At 39.0% G+C, this 21,859-nt stretch overlaps 1 protein-coding gene across 1 annotated transcript; it reads left to right on the forward strand.

Moving 5' to 3' along the window:
* The first annotated feature begins 5,696 nt into the window (after positions 1-5,696).
* LOC145778145 (uncharacterized) lies at positions 5,697-21,810 on the forward strand. The gene is made up of 11 exons (XM_082589570.1): positions 5,697-5,997; positions 6,409-6,531; positions 6,961-7,103; positions 14,273-14,442; positions 15,321-16,061; positions 16,263-16,568; positions 16,807-17,021; positions 17,314-17,461; positions 17,812-17,945; positions 18,683-18,905; positions 19,314-21,810. The coding sequence occupies exons 1-11, from the start codon at positions 5,780-5,782 to the stop codon at positions 19,452-19,454; spliced, it is 2,562 nt and encodes an 853-aa protein (XP_082445696.1). The 5' UTR covers positions 5,697-5,779; the 3' UTR covers positions 19,455-21,810.
* The last annotated feature ends 49 nt before the right edge of the window (positions 21,811-21,859 follow it).

A 21,859-nucleotide genomic window follows, 5' to 3' on the forward strand; every position in this document is an offset into this window, starting at 1 on the left:
AGGCCATCTTTCAGTTATCCGGCCCACACTGACAAAGTTTGTTGACTCTTGCTGTATCTGCTTGGCTTGTGGTAACTTTTCTTACAACAGATCTAGGTTTGTGGTGGTGTTTGTCATTTCATATTCAATCTGTGAAAGTACCTTGATGACAAAGACAGTTTGTTGATATGATTCATTTGGCAGGCGGTTATCCAATATTAAGTCAAATGCTTTACCTGCTTATCATGCAATGTAATTGCTTCTAAATTAACTTTGCAATAGCTTTAGTACAATACATATAATCTTAGTAAATGTAAAATGTAGTACATTTATAGTAAATGTACCACAAGAATGTAAACAAACTCATAATAAAATGTAATGCAAATAGAATTTCTAATCTAAATACCATTTTCCACCTTATTGGGAAGCTCAGAAGGTTCTTGTTCAAATACAATATGTAATTATATATCCACCAAAACAGTATGGTATCGGTAGCTTAGATCTCTCAATAACAACATCAAGTGCTGCACATGATAGCTTTAATCAAGCTATAGCAACAGTTAATCAACATAAAAGCATGTTATCCTACCTTTAAAAACAACAGTTTTCAAACGTTAAAATATCATTGTTTTAAAACTTTAGATAAGAGTTTGAACGTGCATTTCATGCTTAAAACTTCAGGTGCAGTGATGCAACCCAGGAATGAAGAAACAATAGCTTGCATTCTAGTTTCACTGCGTTGCACTGACAGTTATTGTTTTTGAATTTTTAGTCATTGTTTTTGAAAGGGTGCATTTTTTTGTATCCCGGCTTTCGCCCAGTGGTTGAAGATTTAGATTAAGTGGACGGGAAGGCAAGGAAGCCAATCTTCGTGCCCGCCTTCAGGCATGCCTTTAAGTGTCCTGCCAGAGACACAGCCGCATGCTCTTGAGCGGTGTCGAACCGGCACCCTTTCGATTACCGTTGCAATGCTCTCACCACTCGCCTACGCAGCCAGTTGCAAATAGAACTGTTTGCTTTTTAATGTGAATTCATTTTGAAATAGAAATTCAAACTGAATAAATTTTATAATTAGCTTAGTGGTAACTGGTACTCAGTGTTCACGATTCCACAACATAACATAATGCATGCGAGTTAAGTTCCTCCCTGTTCATGTCTGTGAACAGACATGCAATGTGATGAAAATTTATCAAAGCCAGGCCTCTAAACTTCTGTATTTTTCCTACGACCAAGCACAGCCTGCCAGAGCTTCTTCCCGGCGGCAATAGTATTGTGCTCGGAAGCCAAAATAAAAAATCCATTAAAGTCATGTTTTTAAAAATCGATTAATTACTGTAATATCGTGTTTTTACGTTCATTCAGATAAGAACAACGCAAACAAGTTCTTGTACGTTGACGTTCAGCTTTTTTGCCAAACTTTGATCAGCAATATTTCTTGTGGGCGTGTGAGCTTGTTTATGAAAAAAAGGTTAGGTGAAAAGATCAAAGTTTGACACAAACGTGAGTGACGAAAAAAGTTTGAAATACCAACGGAGTGGAGGAGTGTTGGCTTGCGGAAGCCAGCGACCAAACATGGCCTGTCGTCGCGGTAGTTTTGGAGGCTATTTGACGACTTTCCAGCGGCGATGACCGCTGGGAGCTTAGAGGCCTGAAAGCTATTGATTCCACATAGCAGGAAACAGCTGCATTAATATCAGATTTTGAAGTACACTGATAGGCTATAGCACACAACTCAGTTGCTATGTGTATAGTATAGGTGTAGCACAAGTGTCATACTGTTTGTCAGGGAGGTGCTACCTTAAATAGGACTGCAAGGGCACTCATTTTTACCGATCTTTCCTGCATTTTGCTCTTGGTATGCAAGCAATAGTTTATGTCAATTGAAGGCTTGACACGCTGGGCCATGAGCAGCACTGCTGCGTGTCAGTGCAGTGCGACGGAGCAAACAGCCAACCACATCTTTGGGTGTCCCATCTATTCCCCTCCCAACGGAATAACAGGCCTCTGCACACTTGAAGATCTGACGAAAAGTTGGCTCCAAGTCTTTCTTTCGGCTGACCACAAACTTTCTGCTTCATACGAACGACGACGACCTTCCACAAAAATCACCAATATAGTCAGCAACAAAATACAGTTTCAATTTTTGTTATGGATTTTTAGTCATCAACAAAATACATCATAAACTTTTTATGGACATTACTACTACAATTTAACTAAATTTGTGTGACAAATCGCCTTCCAGAAAAAATGTGTCAGAGATATAAACTCCGAAGAAGTTTAAAGCCCACTTGCAATATGGCTTTGTCAGAAGCCGAGCTAGGAAGGAAACTCATCTTAATCTTTAGTGACAAGCGGCTGAAGTATCAATCAGTTAGGAAGCATTGCAGCTGAGCAACTGGATCGTATCAAATTTCAAATGTACTTTATTGCAATATCAACGTAAAACTGTTAGATTCAACCACAGCGCGGTAATTTGAGATGCCCGACCCTTGGCCATCTATTTCTCCAGAGAAGCAACTTCTATTCAGGCATATTTGCGCATGTTTAGTATGAAGTTTTGGAACACTTATTGTCAGATTTTTTCAGCAGGTAAATTAATATACGTGACTTGTGTTTGTATGTGTTAAATTGGTCTTTCTGCAGTTAAATTGTTTACCAAGAAATCTACTTCACAGACTGTTTTTTGTATTCTTGCTAGTGTTGGAAAAATGGTAGCCGGATTTGCTTCTGTATTTGGGTTTGTAACAAGATAACTATCCAGACAATAAAATTGCGATTTTGCATTGTTTCAACGTCTAGTCACTTCTAGCTTTAGCTGCATTAGATTTGTAATTTTTCCAACTTGTAAATTTACATGATTAATTATCCTTCCGTGTTTATTTACTTCAAGCAGCCAGTTTTAAGTGAATTACACTTCACGGTTGTGGGCCATTTGTGGACGAATCGTCTGGAACTTGTCTAACCAAGGCATTTGTTTTGCTTCAAAATTACTGTATTTTCATCTACTCAGTAGGCTAACGGCTGCAGTGATCAGAAAGTTACCTCGCTGTATCTTTTGTTCAACTTTTTAACATTATGTGATGTCACAACAACGTGTGGGTATTCTCGGCGCTGAAAGGCGAAATGCAATACTCGTTTTGAAACAAAGCTTTTGTGGTTTATTGGTCGTTTCAACGAATTTATTCGATCTTAAAGTCTTCTAAATCGGCGGTTACGATTTTGTTAAACTAACAAAAGACCATCAAGACTCTCACAATGCACCTACATTCCTATTCAGCTTTGAACACGCAGTGATTTTTTACAAACCTTCAACGTCTACAGACGCCTAACATACGACTGCTTTGCTGGCTGGGAAAAAAATGATTTTTCAGAGAAGTTAATCTGTTTGATAACACGTAAAAATTCAAACTGTTTAGTTTTCTCATGACAGAAAGCGATTCGATTAGAATATTTTGTCATGCGTCTTTGAGCACTTCCACATATAGCAGATGTAAAATTACATGCAGAAATAGACGGCTCTGGCTTATATTGATCATTATTGAGTAATATTGACTGTTGCTGGCATACTTCGAATTTTAGAACAGTTTTAATCCTTTCTACGCTACATCCAAATGTTTTTCTTGAAGTTTAAAGCGTCTTGATATTTTAATTTGCAAAAATGATCTTTAAAAATGTGTATTCAATAAGCAGAAACATAGTTTATAACGGCTGAGATTATTTTGTTGCGATGTCATAAGATTTTGCAGACTGTCATAAAATGTGTACCCCCTAACTAAACACTACAAAAAATTGGCAGCCATGCAGTTGCTTGACTGTTAGCTGCTGCAAAATCGACAGAACAACGGTCACAACATTACGTGTTGATATTGCATCCAGCTGCCAGCTTTGGACTTGTTTGTGCTGTTTTTGTTTAAATTACTTGATTTGGTGCCATACTGATGGCATGCATCACCTCTGCGTGATTTCAGATATCATACTTTGAACGTCTTTTGCTTTAAAGCAGTTTAAGTTTACAGCAATTGTAGGTGTTTTTCTATTGCTTCAAACGAACTGAGTGTAGAGGAATGTTGTAAGAAGCAAGGTCTTTGGCCTAGATGTACCCTGGATTCTAGGTAGCTCAATCAATAAACACCTTGCTCTGTAATCGAACTGATAAGCAGATTAAAATTGATGATGGTTATTTCACAGCATTTGCAATTAAGCAACGTTAACGATAACTCTCAGTTTAGTAGTGCCGAGTGAATAGAATAAACAATTAAACATCATTCTTTTTGTTAATGCTAATCATGAAAGAACTGCTATACAAAAGTCTAAATCAATCATGTTAACAACTAAGAATTAAATATAACTACCGTTGAGGTCATAAAAGCCAAAGTAATGCATGCTTTTCATCTACTCTATTAGAAAATATGGTTTCGGTAGAGGGTTCGCTTTTTGTACCATTAACAAGCAAGGCACAACACGTCTCAGATTAAGTATGATGACTTACTTGGACTCGCTGGCTTTGGTTGGTCATATTTGCCGAATATTTTGGAACAATCCATCATATAAAAACTTTTCACAGGTGGCTTTGCTTTAGGAAGCGTGAATTGTGCTCCACTTACATTGGGCGAGGTGCCGTGTTCGTCTGACCTGCCGCAAGAAAAAGGCCTTTTTGTTGATTCTCTTTTTTCTGAAACACTTTTTCTGAAGGAAGCGTATACGAGTTCGAGATGCGACAGTTTATACTTGTCCTCCTTACTTAGCAGAGTGGTTCAATGTATTTTTGAAACCTTTTTTAGAACATCGCACTGGTAATAGCCTACTCGCTGAATGCATAAATTGCTTCGTGTTGTCCTACCCCTGGCAGGAATGAAAATACCAGCTATACGCTAGTGCGGCTAGTTAGTGTGATATGGTTCAACAGATTCAATGGTTCACTTTAGAGTGTGTGATAGAGGTTCTCCCAACAAAAATATGGGCAATTATAATGTTGAACTATATAGCAGATGTGGGGTTTTATATTAATTTCTTTCAAGGAGCAGTCTTCAGCTGGAATAGTTTTGGCTGCTGCATAGTTTAAAGTTGTGTTTTTCTCCAAACTGCTTTGCAGAATTGCGAGCAACTCCAAACAGCATTTCATCTGAACTAGAGCAACGACAGCCTAGAAACAGTTGTCCTTCTTGTTACCTTGTGAGATAGCTTCTGGTAAACCCAATAGAATAGAAGAGTGTTATGTTATGGGATAAGACTCACCGCATCCACCAAATACTGACTGCGAATGAGAACGATTCAGAAACAATTCGATGTCAGCTGAGCTGTAGCTGCGGTGAATGTAGAGTCAATTTGCTTTGCACATCGCTGAGTCTGTCTTGACTCGACATAACAGATGTTATGAAGTGGGCTCAGCTATGTGAAGAGGCTTGTTTTGGTCAAAAACTATTCAACTCGCCGAAAGAAAGATTTGTAGATTGTCACGACTCACGATGCATTGTCAGGGTTGTATCACTTATCAAGTTTTCTTCGATTTTGGCATATTTATTTTTGACAGCAAAATCTCTAAAATTTACACGAATGGGTTTAATCTGATCGTTTTAATTGCAAATAGATTTAGGTCGTAACGTTTTACAGGATTTTAAAAGTCGATTGTTGTTTGTAATTGCAGACATCGCGGTTACGCCTTTTTAGAATCTAATTTCTTTTTATTCATTTAGAACGAGGGGCGGTGTAAATTAAAGAGTAAATTCATACTTGTTCTGTGGTCTTGTCCCGTGGCTTGGATAGAAACTCTATATCCGACGTAGATGTGCGAGGAATCGTGATGACGGACTCCGGATTTTCATCGGCTGCATCCAACCGTTCATCTTCAGCAGTGATCCGTCCAAGTTTCCTTAATTCCTTAAATTCTCATACATCCAAGTCGACAACTGCCACAGGATTGCCTAATGATAACTTATGCTCCTCTGCTGGGGTAGGCAACTTGCCGAAGCCAGCAACGCTTTTCCAGTCTTCGGGCTGCAAGTCTGTTATGAAAAATCGGTAATTTTGATGTGCAATTTAATTTTGAAGTAATCCTAAGCTAATTTGTTTTTCAAACAGAAGAAATAGTCTGCTAGAACCTAACTACTACCAAAAACCTGAGACCCGCGTCATTTAAGTAAAGGGATGATTTCTTCTATGTCGGTCTTTATTCAAACGTATTCAACGAAAATGTATTTAGTATTATTAGAACGTCGTTGCTTCCGAATGTCAAGTTCGCTTGCTGTTAACAAAACTGACATTGCTTTGATTTTAGATTAAATTGCATTTTTGTTGGTAGATTTGAAATTCGGTCACTGAAGCGAATGAATGGACAGAAAAGTTATTGTAACAAGTTTAACTATCTCGATCAGAGAAAAAGCTTTCCGTTGTTTTTTTCACAAGTTTTGTACAAGGTAAATTTTTATGCAGGTTTGTATATTCTAAGAACCATGGAGGATATTCACCAAGCTTGTATTCTCCTAAAGATAGTTCTCCCATGCATATGTCACCTATGTCCAGTCTTGCATTTGACTTTAGAGACTTGAATACTAGGTGAGTTTCAAAAATTATCTATGCTTAATGTACCATCTGAAATGTGTTTTCAATATTGCGCTATAGCAGCTTTGTTGCTTATAACAATTGCACAGCATGGCTACAAGCACAATTTGTGTTTGAAAGTTTGGCATGTTCATAAATGCAATAGATTGAGTTTCGCCTTCAGTAGCATGATCGTTGTTTACTTCACATACCGTATGTAGATGCAAATAACATCTTTCAGCCTGATGCTGCGGGATCGTCGTGGTAGTAGCGGTTTGCACTAGCTTTCCGAACAGAGTTTCCTAGTCATGTGTAATGACGAATGGTGTCGAAGTCAGTATGTCTTTGTTGTGTTTTTTGTCTTCATAACTATTTCTACTGGTCAGGATCATCGTGATAATGAAATAATAGCAAACCAGCGTAACATGCCTTTTTTCATTGCAGTCGAGAGGCTTCTGATACCCCAACTAAGAGGTTATCTTTGTCCAGTGTTTCCAGCTTAGATTCTCCCCACATTATACACCCATCTCCTGCTGCATTGTCCTTTGCATCTAGCATCAATTCCCCTCAAGTGATACAAGACGATGGTGAGTACTTTGTATGTTTTCCGACTTTTGAAGACGAAGCATTGTAGGTTTGGTTTTACGATTGAAACCAGCTGAGATTTACCTTTACAACAGACCAATTATGTTATATGCAGTAGTTGTATTTATTTTTTCCACAAGCCGAGTTCGTCAGTTGTTGCAGCAGCCGCTAGAATGTTTAAAAGATAAATCATTTAGATCCTTTTTTGCTTTGTCGCACAAAAATATCTATCAATATAAGCCAAAAGCAGTTAGTTTACATTTAAATATAGAGCAATGCGTGGTGTGAAGCTGATGGACAAAAGGAATATCGAGAAACTTGTGAACTTGCTGGATTAGAAGTTGAAGGGTGTGAAGGCGATTGTGGCAATTAGAGGTGAATCCGGCCACCCTCAGTAATGGGGACATCACCGGATTAAAACTGGATTCCTACTACTACTACCTCGTCACTTAACAAAATGAAGTTAGGTTGATGTCCCTAATTAGGCATTTTGCAATATTTGGGTTTTAAGGGTGTTAATTTATCTGGTGACATGCGCCAATTGTTTTAGATATTAAGCCCGCGAAAAGGGAACAATGTTTCCATTTTCAATTTTTCCAATGGATAAATGGATCTTGCATTGAAAGAAGTGATGTGCTTGACCGCCGTATATCACGTCAAGTGCAGCAACTGGTCCTGAGCACGAGTTGTCATGTTTTGAATTTACTCCCCAAAGCTGTGCAATGCATGCATTGTCTTTTGTTTGTTTTTTACTTCTATTTTGGCTCAAGAAGATTTTTTCGGTCACAGGTTCTCAACCGTGTACGTGTTGCTACAGCAGAAAAGATAAATGAGATCATAAATAGTCAAAATTTTGTCTAGAAAAAGCTGTTAGGGTGAAAGAATCAATCTTCAAAATCTTTTCAAGGGAAAACGGGGTAGAAACATGAGCCAGAGCTGATATAGTTTAGTTAGTGCTTTTCTTCCATGATAGACTTGATCAGATCTTGATGATTTGCAATAATGATGTTCGCAAAGACCATCGAATACGTATGATTTTTTAATTTTATCTACTTTACGATTTTTAACTGCGTTCGCCTTATATAAGTGTCATCTTGCTGCCATGCCCGACATATGGCTCCTTCACTCTGTAGATGACATCATATCCTTCATCTGAGGGGAATTTTTTTTAGATAGTTTCCTATGATATTTTTACCGCAGCACATCCATTGACAAAGAGTCACTGTCTTAAATCGATACATCCTTTTCATCTCGTATTTTGAGATGTTGCTTTTTCAGTTCTTCACCATATTACCTCGCCTATTGCTTTTAGAAAACGTACTATATCGAACAAAATTCCAGGCAGCAAATCAGGCATTTTTTACATTGATTCAACGTCTGCAGAAGTTGAATCTGCAAAAATTGACTGATTTGCTGTCTGAGACTGTTTTGACATGGATGATCTAGGCTTGTTCGTTGGTTTCATCTTGTAACTATTAATCAAGAACGATTAGAAGATAAATGTCGTTGTGCTAGTTTGATAACTGCTTTGATTTGCGTATTTAATTCCAGAATTAAAACGAACGAATTGGTCTTGCAATAAAGTTGTTGACTTTGACCACCCCTTAGTTAAATTGATTTAACACCGTGAGTAAAAAATTTACAATCTGCGTAGCAGATTTTCGTCACCCTTCCATCAAAGTTCTAAACAAACGTTTGAACGTGGCTTGAAATTGGCGCGTTTTTTGCTCGCTTGACACCTGTCGTTTTTAGCTTGAACGAATGTGCTTTCTTCGATCAATTTACATTTCAACAACGTTTAATGACGTCAAATAGAAACAGGATGACAATGCGCTTGGTTATCTGTTTCTATCTGTCTTCAATGCGCAGAGCATTTTGTAGAGTTGGTAAAACTTTTCTGCCTGTGTTGAGGCGGCTAACTTGCCCTCTATTGTGTACATGTCAATTGTATGACAGCAGCTTTTTATAAGTTAAGTTGTTTGAGGCTGATAATGTCTTAATCGGCTGTGTTTGCATTTCACCTTTTGGCAAGCAACTTAGCTGCATAGATCTGTGGGTTGGAGTCGTTTCTCTATGCTAAATGTGCATGGTTTTAGTTAGTTTAGTGAAGTTGGTCGTTTTCACCCTCACAGCTTAGTCTGTTTGGTTATTTACTCTTGTCGTAAGTTACATTCATGTCGTGCTGTACAAAAATGTTGCCGATCTAAAAATGTAGATCGCTGCAAGGCATTTTCAAATCATTGTTCATCCTAATTTGCTGAATGCTAATAGCATCCCCTCGAGATTATCTTAACTTGCAGGCCGCTACTGTTTCCCTTTTTAATAACTATTTTGGTTTCAAGTGCATTTTTAAATGATTTTCACTGTTGCAAAACAACACTTTGATGCCTTTCCTTTTTAAGTTTGAGGTAAAAAAATACTGAACTTCTAATTGCATTGAAAATATCATGAGGTAACTTTGAGTTATTTCTATTTCATGTATGCACATTGCACAATATAACCTTTAGCAATGCTTTCCTAATCTTAACTACCCATTACCCAATCGTGAAAAGATGATTGCATTAGGGGTACGCCGAGATTGTTCGGCTTTCTTTCTTGTCTAATTAACGAACCAGGTTGCAAAATAATTTTTGTACTTTTTCACTCGCATTATTGGCTTCTTGTATCCAAAGTTATGACTGTTTTTGAGGTAATGTGAAACACAACTACTGTAACACACACACTGTTGATTTGAAATGAGACTCCATTCCTCACTGGAGTTAGTGTGCTGGATATAGTAGAGGCCATCAGAAGATTTTTTTACTCGGTAGCACACAGCAGATCATGTTACAGTCGAAATGTTTTGGTTTTCTTACCTTTTCTGGAAGCCTTAATGTTTTTTCTGTAAATAGTAAACGTTTTTCTTTGTCGAAAACCATGACAAAAAGCAGGCGAACAGGTGAAGTGTTGCTGCGTAACTACGGACGCTAAGTTGCCCGGGCATGTTTAGTGTTGGACGTGTCCATGCCAAAATCTTAGTCCGGTTTACAGGTTATGTCATGTAACACGGCTTGGTTATGTTTTCATAGTAACTTAACTGGCTTTATTGCTTAATCACAAAGAGGGAAATGTACATAAACCGCGACATTTCTGCAATGATGATGAAGCCAAATACGCGATGTGGCTCTTTTGACCTTTGTGTTCAGCGAATTTTGTCTTTCGCGCCGTAACCGTCAAATGGCGTGATCACTCAAGCGTTACAACGCATCAGCAATTTCCTTCCCGCTTCATTCGAATCCAGCCGCCATCCATTCAAAAAAAGCTTGTGAATACTGAGCACAACATCAACCGCATTTGACATACCAAGAGTTAATTTGTTGGTAGGCAGATAAACGCCGAACCATAATCAACTTTGTTGTCTCATTCCATCTGTGCAGTCGACATCATTTTTTTTGTCTTGATTAGAACGTTTAAAGTAGAAAAACTCGTGTCCAAAAACAATATTAATTCTACCCGTGCTTTTCAGGTATTTATAGAAGCATTTTGCTTGCATTTATTCAAGCTTATCTCCATTGAATGTTTGCGTGGGCAGGTAAATGTTTCCTCGTGTAGAATGGGGATAGTTGCAATTTTACATACGGTACTCAATACTTTTAGCTCAAAATATTGTTTCCTAGAGAAAAACTTTCTTTTCTAATTTACTTGCGATTGTTCAAACAAAATTTCTAACGTTACCGCGTATTTTATTCCATATCAATATTCTTTTCAAGCGTTGTTTGCAACCAACTTTTGGCAACCGTGTGTGTTCTGCAATTTTTAAGAAACTTAAATTTTCCTAATTGCTGCTGATCTGACAGCAGGGAGGCTATGTGTCATTCAGAACAATATTTCGCTTCCGCCTTTATTGGCGGTATCAGATAGTATCGTTTTAGTAACATCATCAATGTAGTCTCAGCACGCGGTGTAGCTATGAAACTTCTTTAGGGTGGTTTACGATGCTGTCATTTTGCGGGGTTTGGAAGGCTGGATTAGTTGTCCAATGGTGTTTATATTATTTTCATTTATTGATATGCTTACCTGAAAAATACCCTGTCGTGGGGGAGCCTCAACTTTTATAATTGAGCTTAATGTTCTAAAGTAGTTTTCGTTTGTCTCATCTTTTTGTCTCATCTCATCGATTTTGAGTGCAGTCCACATCACATGCTAACAAACAAAACATGTTGGCTTCTTGGTATATAAACCTGTTTATACATTTGCCGTTGCTTTACATGAGTTATACCGAGGATGACTTGGGGTACTACAACCTCCAGTCAAATTTTGTTCCCAGTCAGAAAATCAGTCCTTTTTGGTGTTGACTGTTAATTGTTGATCTGTTAATTTTGGTGTTGACTGTTAATTGTTGTTGAAATGTTAAAAAAAACTGATTTTTCTGGCAAGGAGCGAAACTCGGTAGGCAAGAGATCGTAGGCGGTGACACAAAGCGAAATTCTTTACGAGAAATTCTCAAGGTGTGACGTCATAGCGCCCATGCCGAGGCACGTTGGGATTTTCCAACGGTCGGCTCATTCAAAATTTCTGAACGCGTTTACGTCGGCGTCCACCACTTCGCTTTGTATCAACAATTCTGACTACTAACTTGTCAATTTTGCATTTCAAGATTCAATGTCCATGAATACAATTTAGTTTGATATGTTGAATTTGATAATTCTTAGAAGCTTGTAACGTATTTTCCAGGTAGCTTACTTCGTCAAAATCACGCATAGCTTGCTAAATAACAATTATTCTTGATAGGGTTTATGTTGATTCTTGTCGTACGTTAATTTTATCTTGTACATTAATCTTGTCTTTGCCACAACAGAAGAGGATCTGCGCTGCAATGCCGTCCCAACGAAAAAGTTTTCTTCTAACCAGATACTATGCCTACTAACCAAGATAAAAGAGTATAATTAAATGTGTGGTACTATGTGGTAAGCTCCTTACAAGAGATAAGCCAAAAATAATAACCTGCGGCAACCCCAGATGTCCAACCCGGAAGGTCATCTGTATAATTTACCAATTATTGTCAAACAAACAAGTGTTAGGTGGTAACTCGGAAGCGAGAAATTCCAATTTGCCTGAAAAGCGAGTTTAAAGTGGCAGTAAACTATTTGTTAGTCTGTGGGTGTGTCGTGCAAAACTATATCACCTTTTACACGGTGTACTAGCGTAAAAAGAGTTGACACATTAAACCAGCCAGCAGACTAGTTCGTTTTTATAGTGATTTAACATCCGCAGACGTTAAATTAATGCACGAAGATGCTTATTTATTGTCAGAAAACGCTTACAAAATTGCCTGGGCGTAATTTGAGTGCTAAAGCTGTTTTACAAAATCTCTTCGTCCATTCAGAAATGTGTATTTTTCAACCTATTTCTTATTCTTCATCATGGAAACCGGACTATTGTTACGTCATCAAAGACGCCGATAGTCGACGGACGCCACTTCAGCCGAAAGTTCGACAAACCACGCCGGTGTTATTCTAAGCAGCCAATGAACGCTGTCAATTTTTTTTTCATCGTCAAGTGGTTCTAGGTAGTGATTAGACTTTCACGCACGTAGTTTCAACTAATTACAACTTTCAAGCTGGTTGTAACTTGGCAGGTGGTGATTTTTGTTCCATATTATTGTTCTTTTCGAGAATTAATGGTGAATGGTGATATGTTTAATAACATGCTTCTGATGATTGTAGAGAGACAAAAACAGATCAAAGCTGTTTAGTTTGTTGAATTCAAGTCTGCTTGTAACAAAGGTGTGTAACACATGGTCCCTCTTTAATAGTTTATGCGGCTTTTCAGGAGAATTACACTATTAATTGAAATTAATAGTTTTGAGTTGACGTTAAACAGTGAAAACTTTTATGAAAACATTCAAAGTCATGGAAGTGCCGAACAACAAGCTTTCTGACGTCACTCACAACAGAAGAGCATAACCAGAACTTCCGAACTAGTTCCATTTGGGAAAGTTTAACTTCTGTGAAAATCCTTTTGTGAAACGTACAGCATGTCAAATTCATTCAAACCACTTTTAAATGTCACACTGTAATTAACCAGCAAATTAATGAATCGTTCTATTGGCAAAACATTATCGGCTGTTTAAGCTGAACTTTACTTGGTATTCCAATACCCCTAACCATCATTATTATCGTGCAATCAGGCTTTTGAACACCGACACACGAGCACTGCACAAAGTGCACAGTGCACACCCCAAGTGTACATTCATGAGAGGAATAAACTTTTGAAGCATATAAATATTTGTCATCTTCTTACACACAACATTCAGTCTATCCCTGTTTCTCGGCAGTGTAGTGTAGCAAGTATTGACTGCACCGTTATGGTTGGCGAATAGCAATTGCTCTCTATTTTAGTGAGTTCTCAGCCTTGTGCTGACTGTCAGAAAGGCCCTCATTTCTACATAATTCAGATTCCCTGTTTGATACTGTTATACGAATGAATTTACTTTACACCATCTTTTTGTTGTAGCAGTTCTGAAATAGTTGTACCGCAACTAACCGTTAGTTTCAAAAACTTTGAGTAGATCCGAGGAGAGCCTTTCGTGTTCAACGTATCAGAGCCAGCAATGTGATTGCAGACGCAAGGTCAGTAGCTCACAGAGTTTGTGTTTCAAAATAAAATGTTGTGAGGCTAACTTCAGTGTCTGTTGAAGCCTGTGTACCAATTAAGGTGCTATTGCTTGTGGCAGAACATCCAGGAAGCAGATTTTTCGACCTCTAAGACTGTCAGCTAGTGATAGAAAGGCGGACAGTGAGACACTAAATGTTCACGATCTCGAAGTTGAGAGCAATAACACCACGTTAGTCGGGAGTCAGTCGACTGAAGATAGTTTTAACTCTGAATCGTCAATGGAATGCAGTGTGGAGCCCAGCAACCGGTTTCAGACGATCTGTAATCAAGGTGACTTGTTCTGTTAGAACACACTTTATCCCGGATAGCAATTTAGTTCATTTTTACATCGAGTCAACGTCTACAGACGTTGAATCGATTCAAAGAAGAACGATTTTGCAACTGGGATTAAGAGGTTCTTGAACTGTTTTTACTCCACAAATTGTGCTAGCAGTTCGTTGAACAAAATTCCATTAATTTCATCAAGTCACAATTTTATCAAACAACTAATGTTGGTTTATCCTCATTTTTACAGAAGGATGTTTCGTCGACACTCCAAGTCCGTTGGACTTGAGCGAGATGGAAGCAAAGTTTGATCAGAGAGCTTTTCAAGACAAAAACACGAACATCCAGCAACCGAGTGTTGTCGGTGATGGAAAGCTTAACTTCTATCGCCGCTTCAAGTCAATGCCAGCTTCTTCGCAGGTAGCAGGGATTGTTAAGGGTGCTGTATACACTTATTGAAACGTATCATCACCAGGCTTGGCACTTTTCGAGTCGAAAATTAAATGTATGGAAAGCAATTATTAGTTCCATCTTTTAGAAGTCATTAACTGCCTTGACAAGATGCGGCCGTCTGTGATTTTCAAGATACCATTTGACCTGAATATGGAGGTAGGTGTGTGGTACAAGTAGCACCTTTGAACCCTGGGCAGTCGCCATGGATTGTTACACCATGGGTCTCTGGGAACACTGGTCTTGATCACACACCAAACTAACAAGTGGGTCCACGTCCCACCTCATGGGCAACAACCTCGACTGGTTGGCTAAAACTTGTTAGAAATCCTGCTGCCTTGCAGGAAATACATTTTTAAGTAAAGGCTAGGCCCACCGCCAATAACTGTGGTTGGCGTCAGGAAGGGCATCCGGCTGGAAAATCTATGCTCCAAAATATTATTTAAATGCAGCAAAAGCTTATGAGGATGGAAATTCTACTGATACATTAGCTGTGCGTATTCAGTAATCGGGTGCCAAGAAAACTGTGCTTTGGTGACGTAAAGAAACTGCTCATGCGTAAGATTCGACTTCTTATAAAGACTCAACGACTGGAACTATGCTTACTTTCTATAATCTTGCGTGGCCGCCTGGTGAAGATATTGTGCAACGCTCAAATTTTCGGTTCCGTCCATAGCAATAGCAAGCGACCGTGTCTTAGCAGGACAGTGAAAACAAGCTTGAAGACAAAAATGAGTTGCTTTCCTGTCAAGCTTGGAAACAATTAAAATATTAGCACGTAAAATACAGGTGTATGAGAATCTGCTTTGTCGTTAGCTTTTAGATTTTGAATGTGGTTTGTTTTGCAGATGAACAAGCGCCAGCATGCTGGAAAGGAGAATAGCCCGGTCTTCCAACCATCAAAGCTTTCCAAACATCGTACCAGCGTTGAGTCTCCGAGTCCTATGCATTCTATCTCCTCACTGGCAAATCCATCTCCATTCAATTTACTGCACCGTCGTCGTCACTCTGCTTTTCCAATGTCTCCATCGACAGTGTCATCTCCTCTTGCTCCTAATTTTGCGTCCAGCTCTTCATCGGCGTTTAGTTCTGTGTCTCAAGGAGGTGCTATGACCTTGAATTTGCATCGTCCATCAATCAGCAAGAGACAAAGTAAAAAGAATGAAGAACAGATACGAGAAGACGCTGAAAAAAAACTTCGAGATGCCAAGAGTCCCACCAATGGCTCCAGGACACCAGAAAAAAGTGTTGTACCTGGCAGCATCTCGTCTCTTTCTGTTCGCACCTCTCGGTTATCCAGACCAGCTTCTGCAGCTCCCTTTTATGAAGGAAGGCCTTACGCGTCCAGATGTATTTCTCCAATACGTCGCACAAAGCGATCACTGGATTCCTCAAGCACATCTCTCATCTGCTCTCCAAAGAGACACAAACGTAGCTCAACGTTGGTGAACGATTTTAACTCAACCCGCCGAAAAATGGCCTTTTCGAAAGATCGCAAATCAAAATCAACCGAAGCGACTGTCTTGCATTCCTCTCCCATGGAGACCTTGAAATCCAGTTTCCGACCAATTTCTGCTCCTGCGCAAATTGTGAGTAACTTCAGTGCAGCTGGTAACATACCGTACCATTCGCATTTCTATCTTATCTCTGTCCGTAGTAGGGTCACCTGGTATTGTTTGTGTTCAGTATTTACTGTAGAAATTTTAAGAAAAGTTGGAAGCATGAAGGATCTGCAGTTCTACACCTTATAGATTTGTTACTAATTTTAATGATCTTGTCTTTATTTCCAGCTTTCTTTTGATGACGACGAACCTCTCTCCCATTCTCGACTCTGCAGCTCGAACGACGCGGACTCCGACAGTGATGACGCGATGATGACGTCAGACCTGAGTCAGCGTGACGTCGACGAGAAGCTTCTCGAAGAAATGTTGAAGGAGAACAAGCAAGCAAGGCAGGAAGCGGGAAACGACGACGCCCTTGGGAAGGACAGGAGCACTACCGCCACCCCTGATGGAATAGACGGGCTCATTACCGCCCCTTTGTTGCTGTCTGCTTCTGTGAATGAAGACGAGGAAAGCTGCTATGCGGAGCAAGTGGTAAGTTCTTTGCCATCTCCAATTGTCCATCATTTTTTTATCAAATATGAAATTCGGTTTTGTTTTATGTTTAACTACAAAGCTTCTTAGGCGTTCAAGTTTGAGAAAACTTGTAAAATTACAATCTGTGTGTAGTTAGTTACTTAAACTTCTACTTTTGGAAATTGGATACCCTGCGTTGCGATTTTTTCACTCCCGTTAAGTCGTTTACTAGAAAATGATGATTTCATATTTTCAGCCGAAACCTCGCGAGCTGTTTCGTTCTCCATCTGCCCCGCCTGTTGTTCCATCCAGAAGATCACGCCTCATCCTCAAGCGCTCAGGGAAGGAGCGACAAGATGGTACACCTGTGGGATTGCGACGCCGGCAGACGACGGACTTCGTTGACACCCCGACTCTTCCGGAAGCAACCACCTACGAGATGGAAGAGGAACACAACACAAGTTTGAACAGGTTGCTCTTTGCAGATAACTTTCTTTACACTTTATCCAAACAAAATATTTTATTTTTTAATATTAAAATAAAAAGTTACGTAACTCAATGTGTCTTAAAGAAGCCCTCTTTTGGACTTCTGTCATTCTCTTTTAAAACGATCAGTATATAGTATCTGGTGTAGACTTACTGAAAGGTAAAAGTTAAAAATATTTTTCTATCACATACCAACTAGTTTTTTGCTCTGATTTCGTCAATTCATCATCAGTTAAAATCCACACTTACGTGACGTCACAAATCATCATCATGACAGGTCTCGATCCTTCAATGAGCTTGACGTCATGAAGGCAGTGGATCTGGGATGCAGCAACGATAACCTCATCGGGGACTTTAGTCGGGTCTGCTCCTTGAAAACGGTGGTGGGGAAGTGCCAGGATCTCAAGTACATCACTCCTCACACGGTAGGAAGAGGCGCTGATGTAGATTTGGAAAGTTTTTTGTATTGTACTCACGCCCAAGAGAGTTTTTTGGTCACGATATCTTTAAGATTTAAACTAAGCTCATGATTTGGGTTTGAAGCAACAGTTTAGCTTGGAAGATTGATGGAACAGAAGACATTTTGAGGATGACGAAACAAGAGCAGTATTTTGAATTAAATCATCTTTTAATTGGTTACCCACGTGAAACAAGAAATAAATTGTCAAAACTCCATCCGACACTTTTGGTGTGCAAGCTCACAGATCTGAAGTTGTTGGTTTTTATGCTTCCATGTTTGAGTCATAATTCGTTAGCGACAATGTTTCGTTTTCAGCTGATTGAACTGATAAACAATCGCCACGACATCGGATGCTTCGAGATAATCGATTGTCGATACCCGTACGAGCACGATGGTGGTCACGTGACCGGAGCAACGTGCGTTTGGGAGGAAGAAACGCTCTTCGAGCGGTATGCCTCTCGTCATTGTTTGGTGGACTGTCCCAGACAGCAAAATCCGTCATTTTTACATTGATTCAATGTAATAATGACATATTTTGCTGTTTGGGGTCGTAACTCTGAAGTCTAAAGCTTCACGCGATGTTCTGGCATAAGTAATTAAACTATCCCATGATGTTGTAATTGAAATTATCACTAAACATTTTGTGATAGTCCACACTTTGAATTAGATTTCTGGTGAACGAGACCATCTGTTTCTCGTCAGCAAAAGTTGAATCAAAGTAAAAAACGACTGATTTGCTGTCTGGGCAGTTGCTGTTTCAAAACTTCCGACCATGTTGAAGTGTTTTAAAAGTAACAACTTTCAAAGGATAAAACGCAAACCATCGAGTTGAGCTTTTGTTCTCATGCACGGCGAGTGCAATGACGCGGAACGAAGTATCAGTCAAATGCGTTCAAGCGTATATACTTGCGTCACAAAAAGCATTCTGGTTTTCGACGAAAACTTGAAAGAGACAAACTATTAAAATTCAACTAAAAACCAAATCGCATCCTTAGGATCACAAAGTCGAAAACTGATGTCATGCCTTTTTCAGAAAAATCTTATTTCCTTCCTCTCATTGGCATGGCGGTATTAAAGGATATACACTCTACAGTTTGCATGTGATCAACCCCTATAATAACCTGAGTTATTAAATAAATTTTCTTAATTCAATTCTTTTCTGACATTATTTGGTTTTCTTTGGTAGATATTTGCACAACCCAAAGCCCATGTGGGCGCAAAGCAACGGAACATACAAACCTCCGGTGCTTGTCTTCTACTGCGAATTCAGCTCGGAGCGAGGACCCAGGATGGCTCGTGCTCTTAGGAGCAAGGATCGTTGTCTGAATCGTTATCCTCATCTCCACTATCCGGAAATCTACATTTTACGAAACGGATTCAAGAACTTCTATTACACCGAAGGCACCATGGTAGGTACTTTAAGGTCATGTTTGTTAAAACACTTCCTCAGTTGAGAGGTTGGTCTAAAAGCTCCCCATTTCTTATAGAGAAAGATCTGTTTTTTTCTTTTGGAAATATGCTTCTCAGATGTACATTTGTACAAAGGCGGTTGTTGACTATCCGTGGGGCTGTAAGCAAGGTTAGCATGGCAACCACAGGTAAAAGTAATTACAGCGCGATAAATTTGTGGCTGCTAAGCAACTCAATTAGTAACAATAATTGTGTCATAGTTATTTGTTGGTTAATAAAAAAAAATTCATGCTGTTGCTCATTTTAATAACTAAGTTATTTATCTTTCACAACTTAACCAATCTTGCAAAAACACTGGAATCAATATAAATAGGCCAATTTTACTAAGTGCCAACTTTTTATTTCAGGACTACTGCGTCCCGGCCAGTTACCGTCCAATGGCTCACCCTGATTTCACTCGTGAGTTCCGCTTGTGTCGGATGAAGAGCAAAAGCTGGGCGGAAGAAAAAAGCAAGAGCGAAATGTTTAGTCGACGCAAGCGACGTTGATCCCGCCAAAGCGTTCTTTGTTGTTCGCGACCCCGCTCGGTAATTCAAGCGCTGCTCCGATGACCGCTAGAGTGCGCGTAAGGGGTTCGATCTTGAGATATGAACAAGGGAAGTGTGGACTGCGCCGTCTCGTGGTGGACAAAATCGCGACGAACAACCAGCTCTCAAATTGTTCCATTTCTCTTCTCGTTCAACGTACAACTGCTTTGAATGAAGTCAAAATGTGACAATCTTTCTCCGTGCCAAAGCCGTGTATTTTATTTTTTTATTTTCCGAATCTTTTTATTTATTCTTCTATCCTTACGCACCCTAGCTAGCCGTGAGTTTTCCGTCCAAGGCTTTTATCAAAAATATGTTTTACCATGGCCTGCTGGTTACCTCCAGAATGACTTTACTGGCTTGTCAAAGCCTGTCGAGTGTCAAGGCAACTGCTTACAAAAAAACAGATATTTGAGAACTATAATGAACGTGACACTAAGTGATCGTGGGTTAAAATTGGTCTCTGCCCAAGATATTAGTGATGTACTTACTTTAAAAAAAAATATTCCAGAAGATAAATTTGTTTTCCAATCTAAAGAAGTTTGACTTGTTTTGTTCTCTAGTGGATTTTTTTTTATAAAAATTCTACTATGTAAAACAGACCACTTGGTATCTCGGACACCATTGAATGAAACATTATCACTGAAACATAGGGATTTCTTTTTGTGGTTCAGTTTAAGAGCAGTTGCCTTGTCTGTCATAAACCACCGAAAGTTCAAGTGGCGTCTCCTGTAGAATTGGTAACTGCTTGTGCCCAGACAGCGATGCTGCAGTCAACATCCCAGACAGCAAAATCCGTCATGTTTACATTGATTCAACATCTGTAGACCAATGTAGAAACAATGTAAAATTGGCAGATTTTGCTCTGGGATCTTATCCAACATCTCAGTCCCTTTTTACATTGTTTCAACGTCTGCAGATGATAGATTTTGAATCAATAGAAAAGACTAATGTTCTGGCTAAAATGTGATGAAAGCATGGATTTTATAAGTAACCAGCTTCTTGTATAATGTATATACCTTATGTTTATCAGTGTGTACCCAACTAACAAAACATCTGTTCTTTTGCATTGATTCAACGTTGACAAACGTCGAATTTCTGTAAAAGTTGATTTCTGTCGGCTGGACACCGTCTTTTCAATGTCGTTTGTGTTAGATTGTTGCTTGGTTTTACAAGCCGCGCTGTGAAAAGTTCCTTAAGGAAGTGACGTAGCGTTTGTCGTCACGAGCTTGGGTAACCAAAAACTTCAACGGAAGGTAACTACCCAGACAGCAAAATCCGTCATTACATTGATTCAACGTCTGCAGACGTTGAAAATTAAATCCCATTTTGTAAACTGATTTATCGCGATCATAATTTTAGTGAAGCATCTTAACCGTGGAACTACCCCGGGCCCCCATCGTTACAGATGACCGGTTTTCAGAGCGTTTTTTTTATTACCAAGGAGATGTAAGAAAAACGACGCCATGTCATAGCCCCACACAGCAAAATCTGTCATTTTTACATTGACTCAACGTCTGGAGGCGTTGAATCAATGTAAAAATGACAGATTTTATTTTCTGGAGAATTGGTTGTTGAAACGGATTCTACTCCGTGTGAGCGCACCTTCTCAGCTGGTAAAAGTAGCTCTTGTTGCATCTTTTGAACGTCTGGCGATGTTGAAACGACGTAACAAAGGAAGCCTTTCTCACGTATGTGTCGTCTGCGTCCCACCCCATGAAGTTCCCTTTGAATCAAAAATGTCAATATTCTGTGGCTTTTTATTCATCTAATAATTTCTTGTCTGTTCAAACAGACGTTTTTTAACAAAGCTTTATATTTACCGAAAAACTCACGCATCGCAGAATATTATATGTAGAAAAAGTTGTGGACTAACTCATATTGTATGTATCCGTGTACCAGTATGTTTGTTAAAAACCTCATTCAAAAATTAAAATTTAGATGAATAGAGAATAATATAATTCAAAGTGACTCAAAGCAATAGAAGTGTATTTATTTAAAAACAGTATCGTATCTTTTTTTTGCATGTTGCAAAAGTTAAAACATTTATGGAAACACTGCTTTTTTATTTGCTTTCGGAAACTCACTAAGAGCTTCCTACAAAATTTGCTTAAGCACTCGCAGTGACCAACTGATATGGAACTTCTGTATGTACTTCCTATATTGTGGGGTGATTATGGCCCCCGTTTGTTTTTATGTTCATGTCATATCGCTTGTGTTTCACCACATTATAACGTCAAACCTTGTGATATCACGCGAGATGTAGTTAACTGCAACTAATTGGTGGTGTTTGTTATAATAAATTTTTACCGTTTTAGTGCACAGAGTCTTTGTGGAAGAAGGTATTAATTAAAGGGGCCATGCTT

Source organism: Aplidium turbinatum, chromosome 10, assembly GCF_918807975.1.
Source record: "Aplidium turbinatum chromosome 10, kaAplTurb1.1, whole genome shotgun sequence".
In the NCBI taxonomy this organism is placed as follows: domain Eukaryota; kingdom Metazoa; phylum Chordata; class Ascidiacea; order Aplousobranchia; family Polyclinidae; genus Aplidium; species Aplidium turbinatum.